The 22932-nt window shown below is 41.5% G+C and overlaps 1 protein-coding gene across 1 annotated transcript in view; it reads right to left on the reverse strand.

The window, feature by feature from the left end:
- Positions 1 to 22932, reverse strand: part of si:ch1073-13h15.3 (all-trans-retinol 13,14-reductase) — a 42850-nt gene that overhangs the window by 13712 nt on the left and 6206 nt on the right. The window contains exons 3-7 of the mRNA XM_059638688.1: positions 13596 to 13837; positions 5502 to 5697; positions 3995 to 4192; positions 3624 to 3743; positions 1783 to 1921 (exon numbers count right to left, since the gene is read on the reverse strand). Coding sequence (XP_059494671.1) covers positions 1783 to 1921; positions 3624 to 3743; positions 3995 to 4192; positions 5502 to 5697; positions 13596 to 13837 — 895 coding nt within the window. The remainder of the gene's footprint in view (positions 1 to 1782; positions 1922 to 3623; positions 3744 to 3994; positions 4193 to 5501; positions 5698 to 13595; positions 13838 to 22932) is intronic.

Genomic DNA, 22932 nt, shown 5'->3' on the forward strand with positions numbered 1-22932 from the left:
CAACTACACCTCCCAGTCGCGAGCCATTTTAACTCCCCCTCCCATTCCTTAGACGACACGTCCATCATGGGCCCCCTGCAGTGCCACGATAATGCCACCCGAAGGTTGCAGGAACAGCAACTCATATTCCGCTTGGGAACCCTGCAGCCCAATGGTATCAATGTGGACTTCACAAGCTTCAAAATCTCCCCCTTCCCCACTGCATCTCAAAACCAGCCCCGCTCATCCCCTCCCACCGCCCCCCCGCCTCCCCACCCCCGCCCCGGCATCCTAAAACCAGCCCAGCTCCACACTTCGTTATCTTGGATTCTCCAGCATCTGCAGTTCCCATTATCACCAAAATAAAATAGACAGTCTGGTTAAAGTCATGAAGCACAAATAACTGAAAGAAAGCAAGCCGGACCAAGCTGGAATGCAAATATTTTAATGGATTGAAGTGGAACGTAACTTGATGCAATGGAGTTGAAGATCATTGTTTCACACTGGGAATTAGCTTGCCCACTGGCTCAGACTGATGGGATAGAGTCCTCTATTTCTCACGATTGTAAAGACTGTGAGTGTAAGGAGTTAGTGCAAACCATAACCAGCTTGTAACGGGTGTGCATCCCCAGCACAGAACTGTCCAAATTTCAGCAAATTAGCATTTAATTCTGAAGGACTCCAAGGCTGCCTTGCATGGACATTAGCAACTGAAAAAGATTAGAGTTTTTACAAATTTATTCTTTCACCAAGTATTAGGATTGCTAACAGGGTTAGCATTTGTTGCCATCTCTAACTACTCTTGTACTGAAGGGCTTGTTTGGCTGTTTCAGAGAGCACTTGTGAGGCAATGACAATGCCATAGGCCAGGAGTCAAAGGCAGGGCAGACTAGGCATGGATGACAGATTTCTCTCTGAGGGACAAACATGAACCAGATGAGATTTTATGATGCTTGATGATAATTGTCACAGTATCTTTGCTGAGACTACTTTTGTTCAAGATTTAGTAGCAGAATTTAAATTCCATCGGCTGCTAAACTAGAATTTAAATCTGTTTCTCCAGGCCATTAGTGTGGGCTTCTGGTAGCTTACTCATGTGGGACATGTTCAGATCCCATGTTATCAATGTGATCAAGAAGCCCTGTCAAGCACTGCTGTTACACCAGAGGCTCTAATGACCATAGTTTAACCTTTGGAAATGTGCTTCAACTGAGGAGGGGGGAAAAAAAAGTCTTCATAATCTGAAATTATGCTTCCTGCTCTACTACTTTCATCCAATTATGGCACACTATTAATATACAAGGTATCATCAGATCAATGCAAAATATCCAATAGAATTAATGGAAAGGAAGATAAGTTGCTGAGGAGGGTTGACTCTGAAACTGAAAGCATCAGTTTCAGAGTGGAATACTTAATGTTGCCATATCCTATGTTCCTCAGAATGAATTTAATTAGCTCCTTCCAGAGGATACCAAAGACAAATCAATTGATCATGATTAAAGGTATGTTTTCAGAATCAATTAATTCAAGAAACCATGTCATACTGATTTAAATCAAATTAATGGTGCTATGTTTTCTTCATGAGTTGAAATGACAACTATAAACACTAACAGTTTACATTTTATATTCAACATAGAAGTTGACCTATTTTTCTGGAAGGATAGTTAAAGCCTTCAGAGGTTGACTTTCATTGCTAATATCTACAGCGGCAGCTGTATATTCCAGCTCCTAACACTGTCATCTCTCACCGTGACCAACATTCATTTGTTGGAATTGAGACTAAGATGGTCTGCCGTAACTTACAGCTCATCCAGATTGTTGTGCCGATAAATCCAATAGTTGGAGGCCTTCAGTCCTAAATCTTCTGTTGTGCCTTTGAGACCAACAAAGACAAGGAATGATCCCATGCTATGCTGGACCATATCAAGCTGGGATCGAATGGCTGCATGAGAAAAGCACTGTTTAGCATTATTATTGCTGTGTTCCACTACATGGCAAACCATACGCACTCTCCATATTTATGTCATGGATGGGATGAAAGTACCATATTAAGATTTAAGTAAGCAATGTCTTGTAATCTATCTGACGCCTTTAGTGATAGCAGCAATATTCAGTGAAGTAAGGTCAGGCAGCCAGTCAGGTAGAGGAGTGTCTCTGTTAGTTAGTGATGAAATTAGTATAATGGAAAGGGATCTCCAAAGTTCATGAAACCAGGATGTAAACAGTTGCATAGAGATGAGAAATAATTCGGACAAGAAATCAAACATGGTATGGTAGAACTGCAAGGAAGAAATAACGGGAGATTGTTAGAAAGGCCTGATGGTAATCATGAGAGATTAGATTCCCTACAGTGTGGAAACAGGACCTTTGGCCCAGCAAGCATCCCACCCAGACCCATCCCTCTATAACCCACACACTCCTGAACATTATGGGCAAATTAGCATGGCCAATCCACCTAGCCTGGACATCTGTGGACTGTGGGAGGAAACTGAAGCACCTGGAGCAAACCCACACAGACACAGAGAACATGCAAACTCCACACAGACAGTTGCCCGAGGCTGGAATTGAACGGAGGTCCCTGGTGCTGTGAGGCTGCAGTGCTAACCACTGAGCGACCGTGCTGTCAATCTACATAATCTATATAACAACCGGAAAAGTCAGATTGAAAAACATAGCCTAAGAGAAGAATTCATAGAATGTGTTTGGAATAGTTTGTTGGAACAACATGTTCTGGAGCCAACCTACTACTGCTTCTAGTTTGTGGCAAGGCTTTTTATCAGTTAAGTCATTTGATGGTTTTCAAATTACAGAGAAACAGGAATATTGTTCTATTTATAGCAAATGATATATAGCCATTAAAGATCACTTGTTTAGCAATCCCATACACTCAAGAATACAATATATCGATTAACCACAGGGAAGCAAACTTCTGAAGTTGATAACAAGAAGATTGCTTTGGAAATAAAATCAAAATGACGGCACTTGAAAAAGGAGGAAGAGAGACAAAGACAAGATCCACATGGGCAGTGATTCAAACAGAGAAAGAGACCTACACTGCCCTCTGGCCCAGCAGTAACTCGCATAGCTGCTGCCTTTGCTGTCTGGTTTTAAGTATCTCTGGGCATCGGAACTTGTTCTTAAAAAAAAAACAGCGAAATTCACAACTGTCCTGGGAAAAACCTGTGAGTGGGGGCTCACAGCCGAGGAGCAGCTAATTGGCTTTTAAAGCGCAACCTTAATGTTTTATGTACGTAAATCAACAATAGTGAGCAGACTGGGTTTTTGTTTTTGATTTATATGTTGCTATTGAGCTCTGTCTCTTGATTCATAGATTTAAGATGAGAGGAAACAGATTTAAAAGGAGCCTAAGGTGCGACTTCTTCACACAGAGGGTGGTGCATGTATGGAATGAGCTGCCAGAGGAAGTGGTGCAGGCTGGTACAATTACAACATTTAAAAGGCATCTAGATGGGTATATGAATATAAAGGGTTTAGAGGGAGTTCAGCCAGATGCTGGTAAAAGAGACGAGATTTATTTCCAATATCCGTTCAGCATGGATGAGTTGGACCGAAGGGTCTGTTTCTGTGCTGCACAGCTCTATGACTCTATGGTAGTATAATTGATAAAGCAGACAGCTTCTCACCGGGTTTTGCTTGAATTTCTTTTGGTAGAAGATGTTCATAAGTGTTGAATATTCCAGCATCAGAGATCACTGAAGGGGCATATATACATTCTTCTTCTTGTCCTTTAGTTACAGCTACTCCTACAGAGAGAAATGCTTAAAGTGGAGATGTTTCAAATGCAGTAAAGTAACATCACAAAAATGATTGGAACAAACACGTTGAAATAAAACTTGATTGGGAAGTGGAATACATTGTCCTGATGAAAAACTGTTCTGCAGAATGTGACTTGATCAATGAATAGCACTTGGTGATTGAAGGCTGTAATGGCCTGCCTTTCTGACTAAGAGGTAGGAACTGAGGGGAAAGAAAAGTATCGTGAATTTAAACTTACCAATAGCTTCCCCATCTTTGTTTATCAATATCCGTTGAACAGGAGCACGCACGAGAACAGCACCACCTGCCCTCTGTATGACTGGGATGATATGGAAGGCGATCTCGCTGGCTCCTCCTTTTGGATACCATGCTCCACGCTTATAATGATGTATCAGTAGTGCATTCATAACAAAGCTGGTGTCTTTGGGAGCAACACCTAATGAGGCAAATCATTTTTTTTTCCAAATGCACAATAACCACAGTACTAATCTTTTCAGAGTCATTATAAAGTATAAGAAAATTATGATATTTACTACAAATGTAGAATGCATACAGTCATGCAGTTGCTTTCATGCTTCTGTGATCAACACTGTAATGATGATCTTGCATGCAAGTATTAAATTGTGCATACCCTCAGTTTAACAAACAATGTGCCATATCATTGCCCTGTAACATCCATCTCCAATAAAAGATAACCTAATCACTTCCCCTCATCATTCATTAGGATTACTACCTTTGAATATTTTACCAAAATCTTAGGTTACCAGACTGAACTGGACTAGCCATTTGGAGGTTGTGGCAGGTCAGAGTCCGGGAATCTGCAATGAATACTTCATCTCCTGACTCCTTAAAACTTCTACACCCTCCGTAATGCACAAGATAAGAGTGTGATATCCTCTCTAGCTGCTTATGCTGTGTCAGGAACATTCAAGAAGCATGGCACTGTCCAGGCAAAGAAATCCGCTTGATTGGCATTCCACGCAACACGATTGGCATTCCACGCAACACAATTGGCACAGGTGACACATGGCTGTGGAGGATATCTTCTATAAAATTCACAGAAGTAAGTCCCTAAGGTTCCATTAACAACACCCCCCACGCTGTGACGGGTAAACACAGGATGCATTTGATCACTGGCAGCTGCAGATTCTGCTCTAGTCATTCTAATGTAGAAACATAATGCAGACACTTGATGTTGCTTTGGCAAAGGTTTTGGAATTTCCAAATGAACAGGCTGATGACTGTACCTTCAACACACAGCCTACAGCAATTCATGAAGGTGGTTCACTGTGGTCTTCTACAGGCCAAATAGAAATAGCTAATAAAGAGGTTTTGGCTCAAGTGAGCTGTTTCATCTGGGATGACATTGAACATCTTGTGTATGTCATTTTCCAATTGGGCATGATGAGCATGAAGAAACTGACATGGAACAAAATATTTGGCCAGTAAAAGAAAAAGGTAGGATGTTTTTGATAGCATTTGCATTGTCAAATCCAACTGAACACACACCCACACCAGCTCAACAGAATCAGTAGCTGTAACAAAAACAAAAGTTGCTGGTAAAGCTCAGCAGGTCTGGCAGCATTTCTGAAGAAAAGATCAGTTCATGTTTCGTGTCTGGTGACCCTTCCTCAGTATCTGTAACGTTTCATTGGTTAGTCTATCTTAAACACAAGGGCTTCACCTTTATTGACCTGTTAGCATGGGAGAGAAAGGTAATGAGAGAAATATAAGGTTCCTCTTACCAGTAAATATGTAACAAAAGACTGCTCGGAGATCCTGGTTCTCTGTTAGTTCATTAACCACCTTTGTAAGGCTTGTGCTTGCAACCTTGAATATTGTAGAAATCCAATGGACCATGCCTGTCCTGACAAGGAATTTGGCTAATGGGAAGGGGATCATCTTTAGTACAGCAATCAGAGGTACTTGTTTTGAAACTTGCTGTAAAATAGAACAGAGATAACAAAATTCTTCCCAGTTAGTGTTCTGTGAATTTACTTCTATAACATATTTCAATTATTTAGGGAAAATAATCCCTTTGAAGAATAATTACCTAAGGAATTTACAACTGCAATACCCCTGGTGTTCCTAAGTCAAACTATTTTTCACCATTAAATTTGAATTAAAGGGGAAACAAACATGTTTCTTCATCATGTATCATTGTTACATTTCAGGTGTGTACAGAGCCATTTTTCAAGAGAGCAACATATTTTTAAACATCAAAGTTTAACAACAGCTGATCTGAATGCATTCAGTGTGCCAAAATTCTAGGATTGAAGGGAAATCATGTTTGTCAGATTCCTTGCTCTAGGTACTTTTTGGAAACTGAAGAAACATCAACCGAGGCTGAAGTCATCAATGGGAAAATAGCAATCCCATTGTTTGCCTTTGCCAATGTTCATCATCTAAAGGCATTGAGTTTTATGATTTTTAACCTTATCAGGATTTGCATTGTCAATTTTATTTTTAATATCAGCATTTAATGCAGCTTTTCTTTAAATGAAAAGTCTATCAGCCAATCCCCAAAACATTCAAATAAGATCGACATGCAATTTCACCTGACTCTGCTGATTTAAAAACAAGGAAGGGAGAACAAATCTCTTTTAAAATGTTCAGATAGGGATGATGTGCAATAAATATTTTAAAACGTGCAAAGTGAGACCCTGTAGTGATTTTTGGCCTCTCCTCAGATTGTCACACTATAGGCAGATAAATTGGGCTGTATCACATCCAATCTCCAGAGTGTGATGGAGTAGCTGTGTTGGTGGTAGTCTAATAATCCAGAGACCCAGCTAATATTCTGGGCTCAAGTCACATTATGGAATCTGAATTCAAAAGGAAAAGAATCTGGAAGTAATAGTCTAACACTGACCATGAAATAATTGTTGGAGGCATTGGATACTGCAAAGGAGTCAAGGGTCAAGGACGTTCAGCTTCTGATCTTCGGGTAAGTATCCTCCAAGGTACACAACAATGCAACATCGCTGAGCAGAGGCTGATAGCCAAGTCCCATACCCATGAAGACGGCCTCAATCATGATCCTTGGTTCGTATCGTACCACAGGTGGCCCCCCCCGCCCCAACAGTAAATACTCACACACTCTCACTCTCTCTCACTCTCTCTCACTCTCTCTCACTCTCTCTCACTCTCTCTCACTCTCTCTCTCTCACTCTCTCTCACTCACTCTCTCTCACTCACTCTCTCTCACTCACTCTCACTCACTCACTCTCTCTCACTCACTCTCTCTCACTCTCTCTCACACACTCTCACTCTCTCTCACTCTCTCTCACTCTCTCTCACTCTCTCTCACTCTCTCTCACTCTCTCTCACTCTCTCTCACTCTCTCTCACTCTCTCTCACTCTCTCTCACTCTCTCTCACTCTCTCTCACTCTCTCTCACTCTCTCTCACTCTCTCTCACTCTCTCTCACTCTCTCTCACTCTCTCACTCTCTCTCACTCTCTCTCACTCTCTCTCACTCTCTCTCACTCACTCACTCTCTCTCACTCTCTCTCTCTCACTCTCTCTCTCTCACTCTCTCTCTCTCACTCTCTCTCTCTCACTCTCTCTCTCTCACTCTCTCTCACTCTCTCTCACTCTCTCTCACTCTCTCTCACTCTCTCTCACTCTCTCTCACTCTCTCTCACTCTCTCTCACTCTCTCTCACTCAGACACAGACACAGACACAGACACAGACACAGACACACACACACTCTTACACAAACTGACGCACACCTTCTCTCACACACACAGTCCCTCACAGTTTGACCTTCTCGAGAACACACGTGCACACTCTCCCTCTTTCACTCTCTCTTTCTCACACAGAGATACGGACACCATGTACATTCCATGTACAAAGAAAAGAAAAACCTGGAAGTGAGGCAATCCAGCTCAACAGACCCCCAGAGTTTAAAAACCAGGCAGGAAAACACACCAACGTGTTATCGGAGGCTGCACTGAGGATGTTACCCAGCAGGGTAACGAAATGTCTGCGGAACAACAAACAAGCTTGGCGAGCGAACCAACCCCAACACCCAAAACGCGAGCTACAGATCTCCTCCAAAAACCTTAATGGTTATGGTTATTGGTAGTCAGTACTCCCAGCTGCAAGAAATCTCTGTAGGAGTTTCTCAGAGTAATCTCCCAAGCCCAACCAACTTCAGCTGCTTCATCAATGAACGTCCCCCCCAGGATAAGGTTAGAAATGGGGATGTGCAATTATCAGTGAACAATGTTCAGCACCATTTGTGGCTCCTCAGGTCTGAAACAGTCCATGTCCAAATGCAGAAAGGCCTGGTCAATATCCAGACAAGTGGCATAAAGCCTGACATCATCCAAGGCAAAGCACCTCACTTGATTAGCACCACATCCCAAATATTCACTCCCCCCCACTACCAGTGTGCAGTAGCAGCAGTGTGTACTATCTACAAGATGCACTGCGGAGATTTACCAAGGCTCCTGAGACAGCACCTTGCAAAGCCATGTCCACTACCATCTAGAAAGACAAGGGCAGCAGATACATACCACTTGCAAGTTCCCCTCCAAGCTACACTTCATCCTGATTTAGAAATATAGCGTTGTTCTTTCAGTGTCACTGGGTCAAGTTTGTGGAACTCTCTACAAACAGATTTGTGGATTCACCTACACTAAATGGACTGCAGTGTTTCAAGAAAACAGATCACCATCACCTTCTGAAGGGCAATTGAAGAAGGACAGCAAAATGTTGGTCCAGCCCATATTCTATGAAAGAATATTTAAAAGGAAGGACATAGGCTTGATAGTAATGCCTCATACCTTCCCCCAAAGCCTCAGCAGTCACCCTATTGCCTTGGACCACCTTTGATTCTCCCTGGCAGTTGCGTGAAGAGAGTTAAGGCATTTGAAAGTCACAAATAAAGGTCCTTCATAGATACAGTTTAAAAATTGTGGAAACACTATTTCATTTGTTCCTTGGCGCATTAAATAATTCTTGGCTCTAAGATTCAGAAACTCTCACAAACCAGCAACGTGGCAATGACCAAATTATCTGCGTTTCGGTGATGTTGGTTGAGAGATAAATATTGAGCAGTATACAATGGAGAACTTCTTTGTTGTTCTATGAAACAGTGCTGAATGATCCCTTGTATCCACCTGAGAGGACAGTTGAGACCTCAACTGCATATCTCATTGGAAGAAAGGCTGGCGATATGGGGGCAAGATCTGTTTCCTGACTCCTTGCTCATGGATTGTTTCAGAAAACTGAGCGCAAGTACTGAACACGTTGGGTGGCATGGTGGGTCCATGGTTAACACTGCTGCCTCACAATACTGGGGACTTGGGTTTGATTCCACTCAGTGTGGAGTTTGCACATTCTCCCAGTGCCTGCATGTTTTTTCTCCAGGTGCTCTGGTTTCCTCCCATACTCCAAAGATGTACGGGTTAGGGTGGAATTGCCATGTGAAATTGCCCATGGTGTCCAAGCATGTTTAAGTTAGGTGGGTTAGACATGGGAAAAGCAATGTTTGTAAGGGAATAGGTCTGTTAGGGATACTGTTCAGAGGGGCAATGTGGATTTGTTGGGCCAAATTGCCTGTTTCCATACTGGAGGGATTCCATGAACTTCACAATCAAACCTACCAACAAATGTTGCTCTGCGAGAGCAAGCCATCATCATTCAGAAGTAAATATTTGGAGGTCAGATGCCTTCAGTAAAGTCCAAAAGGACCTCCAAACTTCAACTTAGTACACCATTTCAACTTGGAGACATTATTTTATTCAGTCACAAGATGATGGTATTGCAGACTAGGCCAGTATTCATTGGCAGTTAAGAGCCAATGACATTGTTTCGGTCTGGAGCCACATGTAGGCCAGACCAGATAAGGATGCCAGATTCCTCCCCTCAGGACATTAGTGAACCAGATAGGTTTTTTTCCTGACAATTGCCATCACTAGACTTTTTAAAAAAATTCTGATTCTTAGTGAGTTCAAATTGTCCCACTTGCCATGGCAAAATTTTGAACCCAGGTCCCCAGAACATTACCTTGGCCTCTGGAATAATAGCCTAGAGATAATGCCACCAGGCCATCAGCTCCCCTTCTTGTGCAGAAAATGTGGAGGACTAGGATAAAGTGGACCAGCAGGCATCTGAGGATCAGGAGAAAGAACAAGGCCCAGCAATGGTGCCAGACTCCACAATCCTATAAAAGAAACTAATCAATAAAATGACTTTACTCATCTCTCCCTCCAATGCCAACTACAACTTTCACAACCACTGAGATGAGCCATGCTCTAGTCTTGAACTTGATCTGAATGCAAAGTGAATAAAGCCAAGTAGCAAGCTGGTTGATCACAGTTCATTGGAAATGCATTTTCACTGGTGTTGAGAACAATGAATCACCCCGTGCAAATCTAGTTTTTAACCTTAGGTACCTGATTGTATATTATGGTTGTGTCAGGAGGATATTTCCCAGTGGCAATGGACAGGAAGGTAGGGTCTGTTTAGATGAACCTTGGATGACTTTATTTTTGACTTCCAGAAGCTCCAGCCTTTCAGGGCCTGGCAACATCTTGATGGTGCCTATGGCAGTGCCACCAGCTGGTTGTCTGACACTGGCACTAGTTGAGAAGTTGGTGTGAGAACAGATGCCTTGCCATCCTGAGAATGGGATGACACTATGGAAGTGCATGGGCCTGTATTCGCTTAGAGTTCGGAAGGATGACAGGTGGTCTGATTGAAACATAAAATTCTAACAGGGACTGACAGACTGGATGGAGAGAGGATGGTGCAACTTAGAAACATTCTTGTAGAATTGCAGTTGGGTTACGGGGCAGAGGAAGGGCATTTGGCCCATCATGCCTGCACTGGCTTGCAAAATGGGTATGATTACCGAATGCTAGTGTCTTGTTTCGTGCCCACACCTTTGCATATTATTTTTACCCAAATGTTAATAAAGTGGCTGCTTGAATGCTTCAACTGAATTTGCCTCCACCATACTTTCAGAGAATGAATTCCTTATCCTAACTACTTGTGAAGTGAAAAGTTTTTCCTCACTTCATTCTTGCTCCTTTAGTACATAACTCTAAACCAATGCTGCCTCCTTTTTGTTCTTTATATAGTGGACACTGTCTACTCTGTCCAGCCCGATCATGATTTTGTAAACCTCTATCAGATCTTCTTTTTGTCATCTTTCCTTTAAGGGCAACAGTCCCGACTTCTTCACAATTTATTCTCGTAACTGAAGTTCCTTATTCCTGGAGCCATTCTTGTGAACCGTTTCTGAACTGTCTCTGCTGCAATCACACCCTTCCTATAGTGTGATGCTCAAAGCTGTATGGAATTGCCCAGCTGAGATTTCAACAATGACATACACAAGTTTGGTGCTATTTCCTTACTCTCACACTCAATGTCCCTATTAATAAAGTTGTATGTAGTGATTGAAAAAATTTCAGCCAAGTGGGCCTTATAGAATATGAGTTCCCTGATTGGGGCTGTTAATCTGGTCTGATTAGGGAGCCCTGGCTGACAGATAAAAACAGGAATGTCAGAGGCTCTGTTCACTCTGAGAGCTGGCTCTGAGGAAGCTGGATCAGTGTCGAAGGCTTTCCATGTGTAAATAAAGGGTGACTGAGTGCCTCTGGAGTTATTTCAGTGTGGATGTTGAATGCTTTATTTACTACTCTCTAACTGTCCGACCATTTTCAATGATGTGTGCACATATACACCCAAGCCCCCTTACTCCCGCAAGCCGAAATTCTAAGAACATTTAGTATCTCCAGCAAAATCCAGTTCAGCTCATTTCCAAAGGAAAGAATGACTTTTGTAACACTTGAAGTAATTAAAATTTGAACTCATCTGCAGAAATTGTGGACAATTCTTTCTTTATTATTATTATTATTATTATTATGGTCCTGACTTAACTTCTTTCCAGTACTATACTATCCTTGGTGGAGCTTCAAATTCTTTTTATTTTAAGAAATCAAATGCATAACTTCACTTCTTTTCCACCAAACTGTATCCCAACACATCAGTCTATGAAAAATAATAACTGCTTATTCTAAGACATAGTAAGAACTGCTGATGTTGGAGTCAGAGATAACACAGTGTGGAGATGGAGCAACACAGCAGGCCAGGCAGCATCCGAGGAGCAGGATCCAACCCAAAATGTCAACTTTCCTGCTCCTCTGATGCTGCCTGGCTTGCTGTTGTCCTCCAGCTCCACAGTGTGTCATCAACTTCTTATTCTAAAATAGTTTCATTACTTGAAACTTGTTTTCTTGGGAATGCTGCTTAGCACAAGTTACTCCATCAGAAGAATTCTTATCACTTGACGCATACTCGTCTCCCAAACAACTTCTCATCATACACTCAAAAACTAAAGTCAGACCCTGAAAGGTTCTCCCCCTAAGCCCTCTGGGTAGTGCCCCAGGAACTCTGGGTAACTTCGTCTCATCTGGGTATTGCACTTCTAAAAGCCAATGGCTAACTCAAACACACAGACGAGCTCATGTACTTCAGTTTGAATGAAAAGAGCTTGAGCTCATAGTAAACAATATTAAACTGCAAAGATACAAATCTCACAGTTTTTCATACCCCCAAATACCCTTTGATGGCCTTCATCAAAAATCAGCCCCTGGCACCAAATTGTGAATTGCAACAAGAAGAATTCAGACAGCAGGTGTCCCTTTATTTTAATTCCCAGAAAACTTCAATTTTATTATTCTCTGATCTGCATCATGATGTTTTAAGGAGTTTATTGATGGAAACAATTTTACCTGCTACAAACAGCATAAACATTTTGAAGTAAATCATGTGGAGTTGCTTAAATCGCAACATTCTGCCAATTTTGTGATTTTAATATTTATGTATTCAGTTATTTCATGTATATGTTGAATTTAATGTTATATTCTCCACTATTCAACAAAACCTTCCATCTTTACTGTTCAGAAAACTCTGAAGCACAGTAAATGGCCACCAGATGGCACTGATGGGCTACCTGAGGGAAGACCACAAGGTCAGGCTCAGGATATTTTGTTTTTTCCAACTGTATTGGAGACAAAATAATCTTACATAAGAATACAAATAACAAAATAGGCAGAAAATTTTGCATTGTGTAGATTTTGTGCTTTTTCTTAGATAGCTTTAATGAGAAATAGATGTCATACTCATGCTAAAGTCGATATTATGCTAAAATTTAATCCTTAGAGAAATAATCTTATTTCAAGATATATTGTAAATTAAATCCAACCAGAATCACAGAATACTCCAGCATAGAGGAGGTCATGTAGTCAATTATACTTGCACTGGCTGTTTGAGAGACTAGTTATGCTTAGACCCATTTTCCTACATTTTTGTCTATCACCCTTTAAGTTTCTCATCTTCAGATAATATCTTTCAAAATTATTTATAGAATTAATTTTTTGTGTCTTTTCAAGTGAGTTTAAACAACTTAAGTTTAAATGAATTACACGTATGATACATATTATCACTGAAAAGTCAATGAGGTTGGCAGGATTAGGTAAACTTCGCGTGAGAGAAACAGACCAGAAATGTGGAGAGATGTGGTAGATCGAAATTCTGAGCAGGCTGTGGAATTTCAGACTAATTAAATCTTGGTGTTCTTAAGGCAATGTGTGTATATTAATGGATGAGATAGAGGCATTCTTGATTGGTAGGGGAATCAAGGGTTATTGGGAAAACAGAGCAAAGTGTATATGAGGAATGTCAGATCAGCCACAATCCTGTTAAATAGCAGAGGAGGCTTGTGGGGGTCAATGGCCCACTCCTGTGCCTATTACTCCTGTGCCTATTACTCGTATACCTATTTTATTGATACAAAATTAATGAATATGTCACAACATTACCTTTACAAGCTTCATAAATTTGTCTATTGCCTTTTCCTCATGAGGAAACTGCCTCTTTAAAGCATCAATAAACTCTTGTTTCCCTCTGCGGAGTTCATATTTACGAAGGTTCTCATTTTTACCCAGGATAATTGTATCGTATTGATTGTCCATTTGAATCCATTCCAGTTGTCCATCGGTGATTTGGTCTATAATTACTCTCAGGAGTCCACATTCATGCATCTGCCCCACATAATGAATACCTGTAAACATAGGAGATTTGCATCAGGAGAAATGATTTCTGGTATTTACCAAAAAACTCAGAGGGTTTGAATATTGGATTGGAACAGACACAGACAGAGCTTGAAAATTGTAATGCTGGCCCAACTATGTCCTCTCGTTTTTGTTCTTTTTACCAGTGGAAACAGTTTCTCACAATCTAATTTTAAAAACCTGCTAATGATTTTGAAAATCTCTATCAGATCTCCTCTTAGCTTTCTCCTCTCCAAGATGAACTGTCTCAACTTCCTCGACCTATCCTCAAAGCTGAAGTTTCACATTCCTAGGAGCATTGTTGTAAATCACTCTGGTATTCTCTCCAAACTGTCCACATCTGTTTTGTAAGGTGGTATTCACAACTGCTGAGGTCTTATACAAGTTTAACATCACCTCCTTGTCTTGTACTCTATGCACCTCTCTACATTTTAAAAAAAGTTCTCATCTTCCGGAATCAGTATTGTCACAAGGTCTTATGCAAGTGCTGGAGGGTGGTAAACTGAGTGGACAGATCAGAGTCAAATTAATTTGAAAAGTAGAAAGTAAAATTGGAAGATACACGAAACTTAGGCCAGCAGCAAGTTGGGTGATAGGCAAAAAAAGTCGCGAGACAACAAACATAGAGTTACTATATCTGAATCTATGGGGCATTTGCAATAAGGTTGATGAAATGTCATGCAAATAGTTGTGAATGGATATAATGTGAGTATGATTATGGAAACATGGCTGCAAGGTGACCAAGTCTGGGAACTGAACTTCCAAGGCTATTCAATACTAAAGAAGATTGACAATAATGAAAAGGAGGTTGGATGCTATTGCTTGTAAAACCTGAAATGAATGATATAGTGAGGAAGGACATTGGCTCAGAAGATCTAGATGAGAAATCAGTCTGTGTGGAGCTAAGAACTAAAAAGAGGTGTAAAATATTCATGGCAGTTGTCTGTCGTTCCTCTGAACAGTACACGATGGAATTAAACAGAAAATTACAGATGCAGGCTGCAAAGGAGGTCCATTAATCTGCGATGACATTTAGCTACACATAGACGGCAAAAACCACAGTGCAATAATACTTTGAGCTCCTAGAGTGTGTACCGGATTGCCTTTTAGACCATTATGTTAAAGAAGAAACAAGTGCACAGGTTAGCCTTGATTTGATTTCATGCAATAAGAATGAGTTAATTAATAAACTTGTTGTCAGAGTTCCTTTTAAGAAAAAGTGACCATACATGATAGAATCCTTCATCAGATTGGAAAGTGAGCCAGTCCAAAACAAAACCAAAGTGCTAAATCTAAGTAAGGGATACTATGAAGGGAGGGGGCTGCAGTGGACCGAAAGGCATGACAGTGGACAAGCAATGTCTAATGTTTAAGGAACAAATACTTGCAGTTGTACCTACCTTTCTGATATAAGTGGTTCGCCCATGGTTAACAAAAACAAAGAATTGTTTCTGATCCAAAGACAAGTCACTTAAACTTGTTTGAATAAGTTGCAACCTGAAGCTTGGGAGCCTTTGATATTTCAGTGAAGGAAGATCAAGTGATTGATTAAGAGGGTAAAATAGAGTATTGGTAGTAGATAGGGGAGAGAGCGTAGGAGTGAATGGGTCTTATTGGAGTGGAAGGAGTTACAAGTGTGTTATCACAGGGATCTTCAAATCTGCACACACATGCAACTGCTCAAGCGTTCCATGCTTGATGATTGCTGTGTTGACATGGATCTGATCTGGGTTTGGAAATCTCTGCTGCGCACGTGCCATGGTCGACTCAGAAGAGAAAATAATAAGACTGAATGTTGTGGTCAGCTATTCACAATGTAAATCAATGACTTGGGTGAGGGAATCAAATATAATATTTCCAGCTTTGCGGATGGCAAAGTCCTCCATGAGATAGTGTGTGGTGAGGGGAAAGCAAACAGATTTCAAGGTGACTTAGATAAATTGAGTGAGTGGGCGAATGCATCACAGAGGCAGTGTAACATGATAAGCATGAAGTTATTGACTTTGGTTGGAAAAACAGAACGGTAGTCTATTATTTAAATAGAGAAAGATTGTGAAATATTGAGGAAGAAATGGACCAGGGTGTCCTACTCACCAAAAGGAACAATGCATGAGCAGCAAACATGAAGGCTAACAGTCTGTTGGCCTTCAATGCAAGGCAGTTTGAGCTCAGGAGCAAGGATACTTTCCTGCAGCTGTACCTGGCTTGGTGAGACCATACCTGGTTTGTTGCGTGTAATTTTGGTGTCCTTATCTGAGAAAAGGTGGAGTGAAGCAAAGTGAAATAACTCCTCAGAGCTAGATATCCTGTCACCAGAGCACCCTTTATTTATGCATGGAGAGTCCTTGAGACTGATCCAGTTCCTGCAGAGCCAGCCCTCAAAGCTTACAGGATGTCTGACACTCCTGTTTATACCTGTCAGCTAGGGCTCCCTGATTAGACCAGGTTAACAGCCTCAATCAGGGAACTCATATTCTATATGAGCCTGCCTCGTTACAGTTAATACACAACGGGTCACTGGACTGCTCCCTGGGTTACAGGCTTACCATATGAGGAAAGCTTGGGTCAGCTAGGCCTGTACTTAGCAGGGTTTAGAAGAATGAGAGAAAAACTTTGCCAGAGTTGCTCAGCCTGGTGCAGATGCAGGGAATGATTATTCCCTGGCCTGGAGCTTGAGAAGGCTGTCACTTGATAAACTTAAAGAAATAGATGCGTTTTTAAACACTAAAAACATCAAAGGGTATGGAGTGGAAGTGAGAGTATGACATTGAGATTGAATATTAACTATGTGGTGGTACTGTAGCTTTAAGGGATGTGTTCTGCCCTGTTTCTCTTTGCAGAGGGATGCTATCACAATGGTGCAGAAATGATTCCTTCAGTCTGACAGTTGGTAAACAGCTTTGAGTTCTCCCTGGGTATATATTTTTTCAAAGTAAGTAAAATGCTGTATGATCCTATGACTATGACTCTATGAATTATGAATGGGCAGAGTCAGGCTCAGGAGAACCAAAAGGACTTTTGTTTTGCTTTCAGTTAGTTGGCAGTTTTTGCTGTCCTCTAGAACTGAAAACTTGATTCTCTGCTGCTAAGGTGAAGTCTCGGAAGAGAAGATTCTCTCAAAAATTAATTTGGTGTTTTTTTTTCTCCTGGATTAGAGAGGGACAGCATGTGAGGCTAATAAAGTGTTGCTGAATTGCATTTGCCAATGGTGTGCTTATGAGATGCTGCCTCCATTGGAGCAGTTGACAATTAGTTGCTAACTTTTATACTATCTTGTTAAGCATTTCAATAGAGCAAAGTTACGCCAATTTTTTTTGGTCTATTTTATCTGCATTGTAAGAATAAACTGTATTTTGATGAAAGCCTTATGGTGGACCAATTAGATTATATTTGGAACACAGAAGTTTTACACATGTCTTTTAAAAAAAAAGAAATTTAAGATTGCTCCATGGGGGGTGGGGGGGCTCTAATTTGGTCGAGAGCAGCTATAATCATGCTTCGTGTGAAGCATGCTTGAGGGGCTGAATGGCCTACTTCTTCTCCTGTTTTTTATGTTTCTATCTCTCCTCTGGCTCTTTTACCAAATTTTTGTGGTCCAGTTTTGACTGGCATTGGAAAAAATGCCTTTTTATTTATTCCATCCAAATCTCAAGAACCTTCAGAATTTTGATCATCTTTATTAAAAGCCCCCAAATGTGTGACACCCCGTTATTATAGAGACAAACACTTAGGATTACGGTTTGGTACAATCTCATTTGATTATGTTTTTGTTCATTTTGGCTTTTAAATGGTTTGAATATTTGTATTCTAACTGTAAATAATAAATGGTTAAATTATTTATTCCCACACTGCTTCAGTGTATTGATTATTTGAAAAGAAAGAGATTCCTCAGCAGAGAGAGAGAGTCTTCTGTTAGCAACAACGGATTAAGGTAAATATTGAGAAAACAAACAGGGTAGTGGGGCCAAATTTGATAAGTTAATCATCCAACCAGTGTTATGTCAGGGAAATGCTTAATTTGTGGAAGTTTTCTTCACAATAACTTTCTTCAGAAGATGAAGATTGTCTCTAGGTTTGTATAAAGACACGTAAATATCTTCTTTTACAATTTGTCGGTACAGACAATAATTGAACAACTGACCATAAAGGAGATGTAAGAACATTCTCTACTGTGTACGTTTACCAGCTGAAAGATGGCAACTGAATAGAGTCATAGAGTCATAGAGTCATAGAGTCATAGAGTCATAGAGTCATAGAGTCATAGAGCCATAGAGTCATAGAGCCATAGAGCCATAGAGCCATAGAGCCATAGAGCCATAGAGCCATAGAGCCATAGAGCCATAGAGCCATAGAGCCATAGAGCCATAGAGCCATAGAGCCATAGAGCCATAGAGCCATAGAGCCATAGAGCCATAGAGCCATAGAGCCATAGAGCCATAGAGCCATAGAGCCATAGAGCCATAGAGCCATAGAGCCCAGAAACAGAACCCTCAGTCCAACTTGTCCATGCTGACCAGGTATCCTAAATCAATCTAATCTCATCTGGCAGCATTGGGTCCATATCCCTTCCTGTACATGGACCAATCCAGATGCCTTTAAATGTTGTAATTGTACCAGCCTCTACCACTTGCTCTGGCAGCTCATTCCATACATGCACTATGCTCCACGTGAAAAAGTTACCCCTTAGGTAACTTTTAAATCTTTCCCCTGTGATGCTCTTTATTTTTGGACTCGCCCCAATCTAGGGAAAATACCTTGTCTACTTAGCCTTTGTACGCCCCCCCGCCCCGTGAATTTATAGGCTTCTATAAGGTCACCCCTCAACCTCCACATTCCAGGGGAAATAGCTTCAATCTATTCAGCCTCTCGCTATAGCTCAAACCCTCCAACCCTGGCAACAGCCTTGTAAATCTGGGAGACTGGAATTGCACACAGTATTCCAATAGTGGCCTAACCAATGTCCTGTACAGTTGCAACATGACCTCCCAACTCCTATAATCAATGCACTGACTAATAAAGGCAAGCATATCAATGGTTTCTTCACTATCTTATATACCTGCAACTCCACTTTCAAGGAACTATGAACCTGCACTCCAAGTTCTCCTTGTTCAGCAACACTTCCCAGGACCTTACCATTAAGTGTGTAAGTCCTGCCCTGATTTGCCTGTCCAAAATGCAGCACCTCACATTTACCTAAATTAAACTCCATCTGCTGCTCCTCGAACTATTGGCCCATCTCATCGAGATCCCGTTGTACTCTGAGTTAACCTTCTTCACTGTCCGCTACACCTCCAATTTTGGTGTCATCTGCGAACTTACTAACTATACCTCCTTTGTTCACACCAAAATCATTTATATAGATGACAAAAAAAAAGTGGGCCCAGTACCACTCCTTGTGACACATCACTGGTTACAGGCCTCCAAACTGAAAAGCAACCCTCCACCACCACCCTCTGGCTTCTGCCTTTGAGCCAGTTCTGTATCCAAATAGCTAGTTCCCCCTGCATTCCATATGATCTAACCCTGCTAACAGTCTACCATGAGGAACCTTGTTGAATGCCTTACTGAAGTCCATATAGATCATGTCCACCATTCTGCCCTCATTAATCGTCTTCATTACTTCTTCAAAAAACACAATCAAGTTAGTGAGACATGATTTCCCACACAGAAAGCCATGTTGACTATCCCTAATCAGTCCTTGCCTCTCTAAATACGTGTAAATCCTGTCCCTCAGGATTCCCTCCAACAACTTGCCCTTGATCGATGTCAGGCTCACAGGTCTCTAATTCCCTAGTTTTTCCTTACCACTTTTCTTAAATAGTGGCACCATTCTAGCCAACCTCCAGTCGCTGGTAGCTCGCCTGTGGCTATAAAAGATATAAATATCTCAGCCAGGGGCCCAGTAATCACTTCCCTAGCTTCCGACAGAGTTTCAAGAGGTCTTCTGATGAGGTTCTGGCGATTTATCCACCTTCATGCATTTTAAGGTGTCCAACACCACTTCCCCTGTGATGTGGACCATTTTTCAAGAAGTCACTATTTATTTCCCCATGTTCTAATTCTTCCACATCCTTCTGCACAGTAAACAATGAGGCAAAATACTTGTTTAGTATCTCTCTCATCTCCTGCAGTTCCACACATGGGCGACCTTGCTGATCTTTATGGGGGCCTATTCTCTCCCTAGTCACCTTTTTGTCCTAAATGTATTTGTAGAATCTGTTTAGATTCTCCTCAACCCAATTTGTCAAAGATGCATCATTCCCCTTCTTACTCTCCTGCTTTCCCTCTTAAGTATACTCTGACTGCCTTTATACTCTTCCAGGGAATCAATCAGTTTCTGCTGTCTATACCTGGCATATGTCTCCTTCTTAACCAAAACCTCAATTTCTCTAAATATCCAGCATTCCCTACGCCTACCAGACTTGGCCTTTGCCCCAATAGGAACATATTGTCTCTGGATTCTCGCCATCTCTTTTTTAAAGGCTTCCAATTTTCCAGCAGATCCTTTACCCTCGAAAATCTGCCCCAGTCAACTTTTGAAAGTTCTTGCCTAATACTAGTGAAATTCACCTTCCTCCAATTTAGAACTTGAACTTTTAGATCCGATCTGTCCCTTTCCCTTATTATTTTAAAACTAATAGGATTTTGGTCACTGGCCCCAAAGTGCTCCCTCCCTGACACCTCTGTCACATGCCCTGGTCTATTTCCCAAGAGTCGCTCAGGTTTTGTACCTTCTCCATGAAGATACATCTACATATTCAATCCGATCTTGTACACACTTAACAAATGCCTCTCTATCCAAGCCATTAATGCTAAGACACTCCCCCCAAAGCTCCTGTACTCTGCCTGTTATTTCTCTTTTCTTTTCTGTTTTTCTCTCTTTTTCTTTTCTCCCATTAGACCAAAGGTAAACACTGGAGGAGTGGTGGATGTGGGCAGTGAGTCCCTGATAAGTGCAGGCAGTGAGCCCTAATCAGTGCGGGCAGTGAGTGCCAGAGCAGCGGGGACAATGAGTGCCAGAGCAGCGCAGGCAGTGAGTCCCGGATCAGTGCGGGCAGTGAGTCCTGGAACAGCATGGGCAGTGAGTCCCAGAGCAGTGCTGGAAGTGAGAACGAGAGCAGCACGGGCAGTGAGTCCCAGAGCTGTGCACTCAGTGAGTCCAAGAGCAGTGTGGGCAGTGAGACCCAGAACAGCACGGGCAATGACCAGTGCAGGCAGTGGGTCCCGGAGTAGCATGGGCAGTGAGTCCTGGAGCAGTGTGGGCAGTGAGTCCCAGTGCGGTGCAGGCAGCAATTCCACAGCTATCCTCAGAGAGATTCCAAGCAGCTATCCCTAGAGGAAAATTTAAGGGTTATCTCCAGAAGGGGATCCCGGAGTGCAATTCCAAGAGTCACCGACCCAGGCCTGTTCTGAATCAGAGGAACCAAAGACAACTGACCATGTCCAGCAGATTGAAGAACCGACAAACTCTTAAAAACCAACAACCAACTGATACCACAAGGCCTCAGACACATCCTGAGGTAAAAAATTGGGCCAACTAAACCAACAGATAGTGAGGAAAACCAAGTGCTCACCCAACAGATCCACTACACACCCTGCCATATCATCAGACTCTACCGAGACTGAAGGCCTATGCAGTTTGAAGTCTTCATCCAGGCACAGGGTGTGGCAAGCAGGAGCAAAATTACTTCAAAATTGCGTTTTCCTAAGTGGTGAGATTTACAACCTATTTTACAACTTAGCCAGCTGGCAGAGGAAAGCGGGTGGTGACAGTGTATGGTGCCCCAAAGGTAGGGACGCTGGTTAAAGTTGCTGTGTGTAAAACGTTTGTTTTAAGTTCTAATAGTGTTTAATCTAGCTAACATATATAATAGCATGACTGCTCTTGTATAATTGCTTGTGTTAATTTTGTTGTTCATTGCATTCATCTTTAATTCTTCCTTTGATTACCTTTTGTATTGCAAATAAATGCAGAGATTCTTTGGCCCTGAGACACCTCTCTACTGCCTTCTTCATTTCACCTTCCCTAAATATGTCCAGCATCTAGAATATTGGGGTCTGGGCGTGATTGGAACCACCTAAAAATCAGCAAATTCCAGAGGGCTAACTACAACCCTATAGACTTGACAGTCTTCAGAGGATATTCCAACATCAGTTGAATACAATTGAGCGCTGGATAGGAATTCCATACAGTGGACAGGAATTTTGGGATCATTGGGAGAAATGACTTTGAACTACATCACTTGCCCTTAGAAACAAAGTTTTCAATGTCAGAGAGAAGAAAAGATATAAAGCAGATGAAGGCCTTCAGTCAGATGGGCCAGCCATCCTGAAGTCCAAATGCCATTTTCGTTGCTTCTTGGTTATTTAGTTCATCCATTCACAGACACCATTTACCAGTATGCACAATGAACTGTTATCTAAAGGTTTATCTCAAGGTCTTCAGTCCTTTCACTGCTAGCCAGACTTCTCTGACACAAACCCTTTCTGTCTGTATCCTAGATTCATGCTTCTGTCCTGTGTCACACTGAATTGAAATTATTCAGAATATCGTCTAGACCCTAACTTTTTCTTATTTTAGAGATAAGTGTAGAGTTAGCCTTCCAGATGCAATTTAATTGGTCAAATTACTCAACATTAAGCGAAACACACTTTAATTTTCCACTACAGTTAAAATACAGGAAAAAAATAAAAATTAAAAAATAAAGAATTGACTTAACTATCGAAATGCTTAATAAAATAATACATATATTAAATATTACTAATTAATTGTTCCAGTATAGTAACATCCCATGAACTCAGCCTTGTCAAAGGCAAATCAGTCAACTAGATTGTTTCACAGGCAATTCTCCAGTCCAGGAGGAGTAACTTTTAAGGGAAAAATCTGAGAGACCGAGTAGCATGGAGAGATGTAATTTAGCTTCCAAACCCAGCTTCAAGACCCCAGCAACTTCTGCTGAAGAACAAAAACTAAAAGTCCTGGTTCTGGGGGAGCTTGACATCACCCATTCAGGATGTCACATTACAGCTGTACAGGAAGTCTGTTTGGCCACTTTTGGAACCCACGTTCAATTCTGGCCTCCCT

Source organism: Stegostoma tigrinum, chromosome 31, assembly GCF_030684315.1.
Source record: "Stegostoma tigrinum isolate sSteTig4 chromosome 31, sSteTig4.hap1, whole genome shotgun sequence".
Classification (NCBI taxonomy): Eukaryota; Metazoa; Chordata; class Chondrichthyes; order Orectolobiformes; family Stegostomatidae; genus Stegostoma; species Stegostoma tigrinum.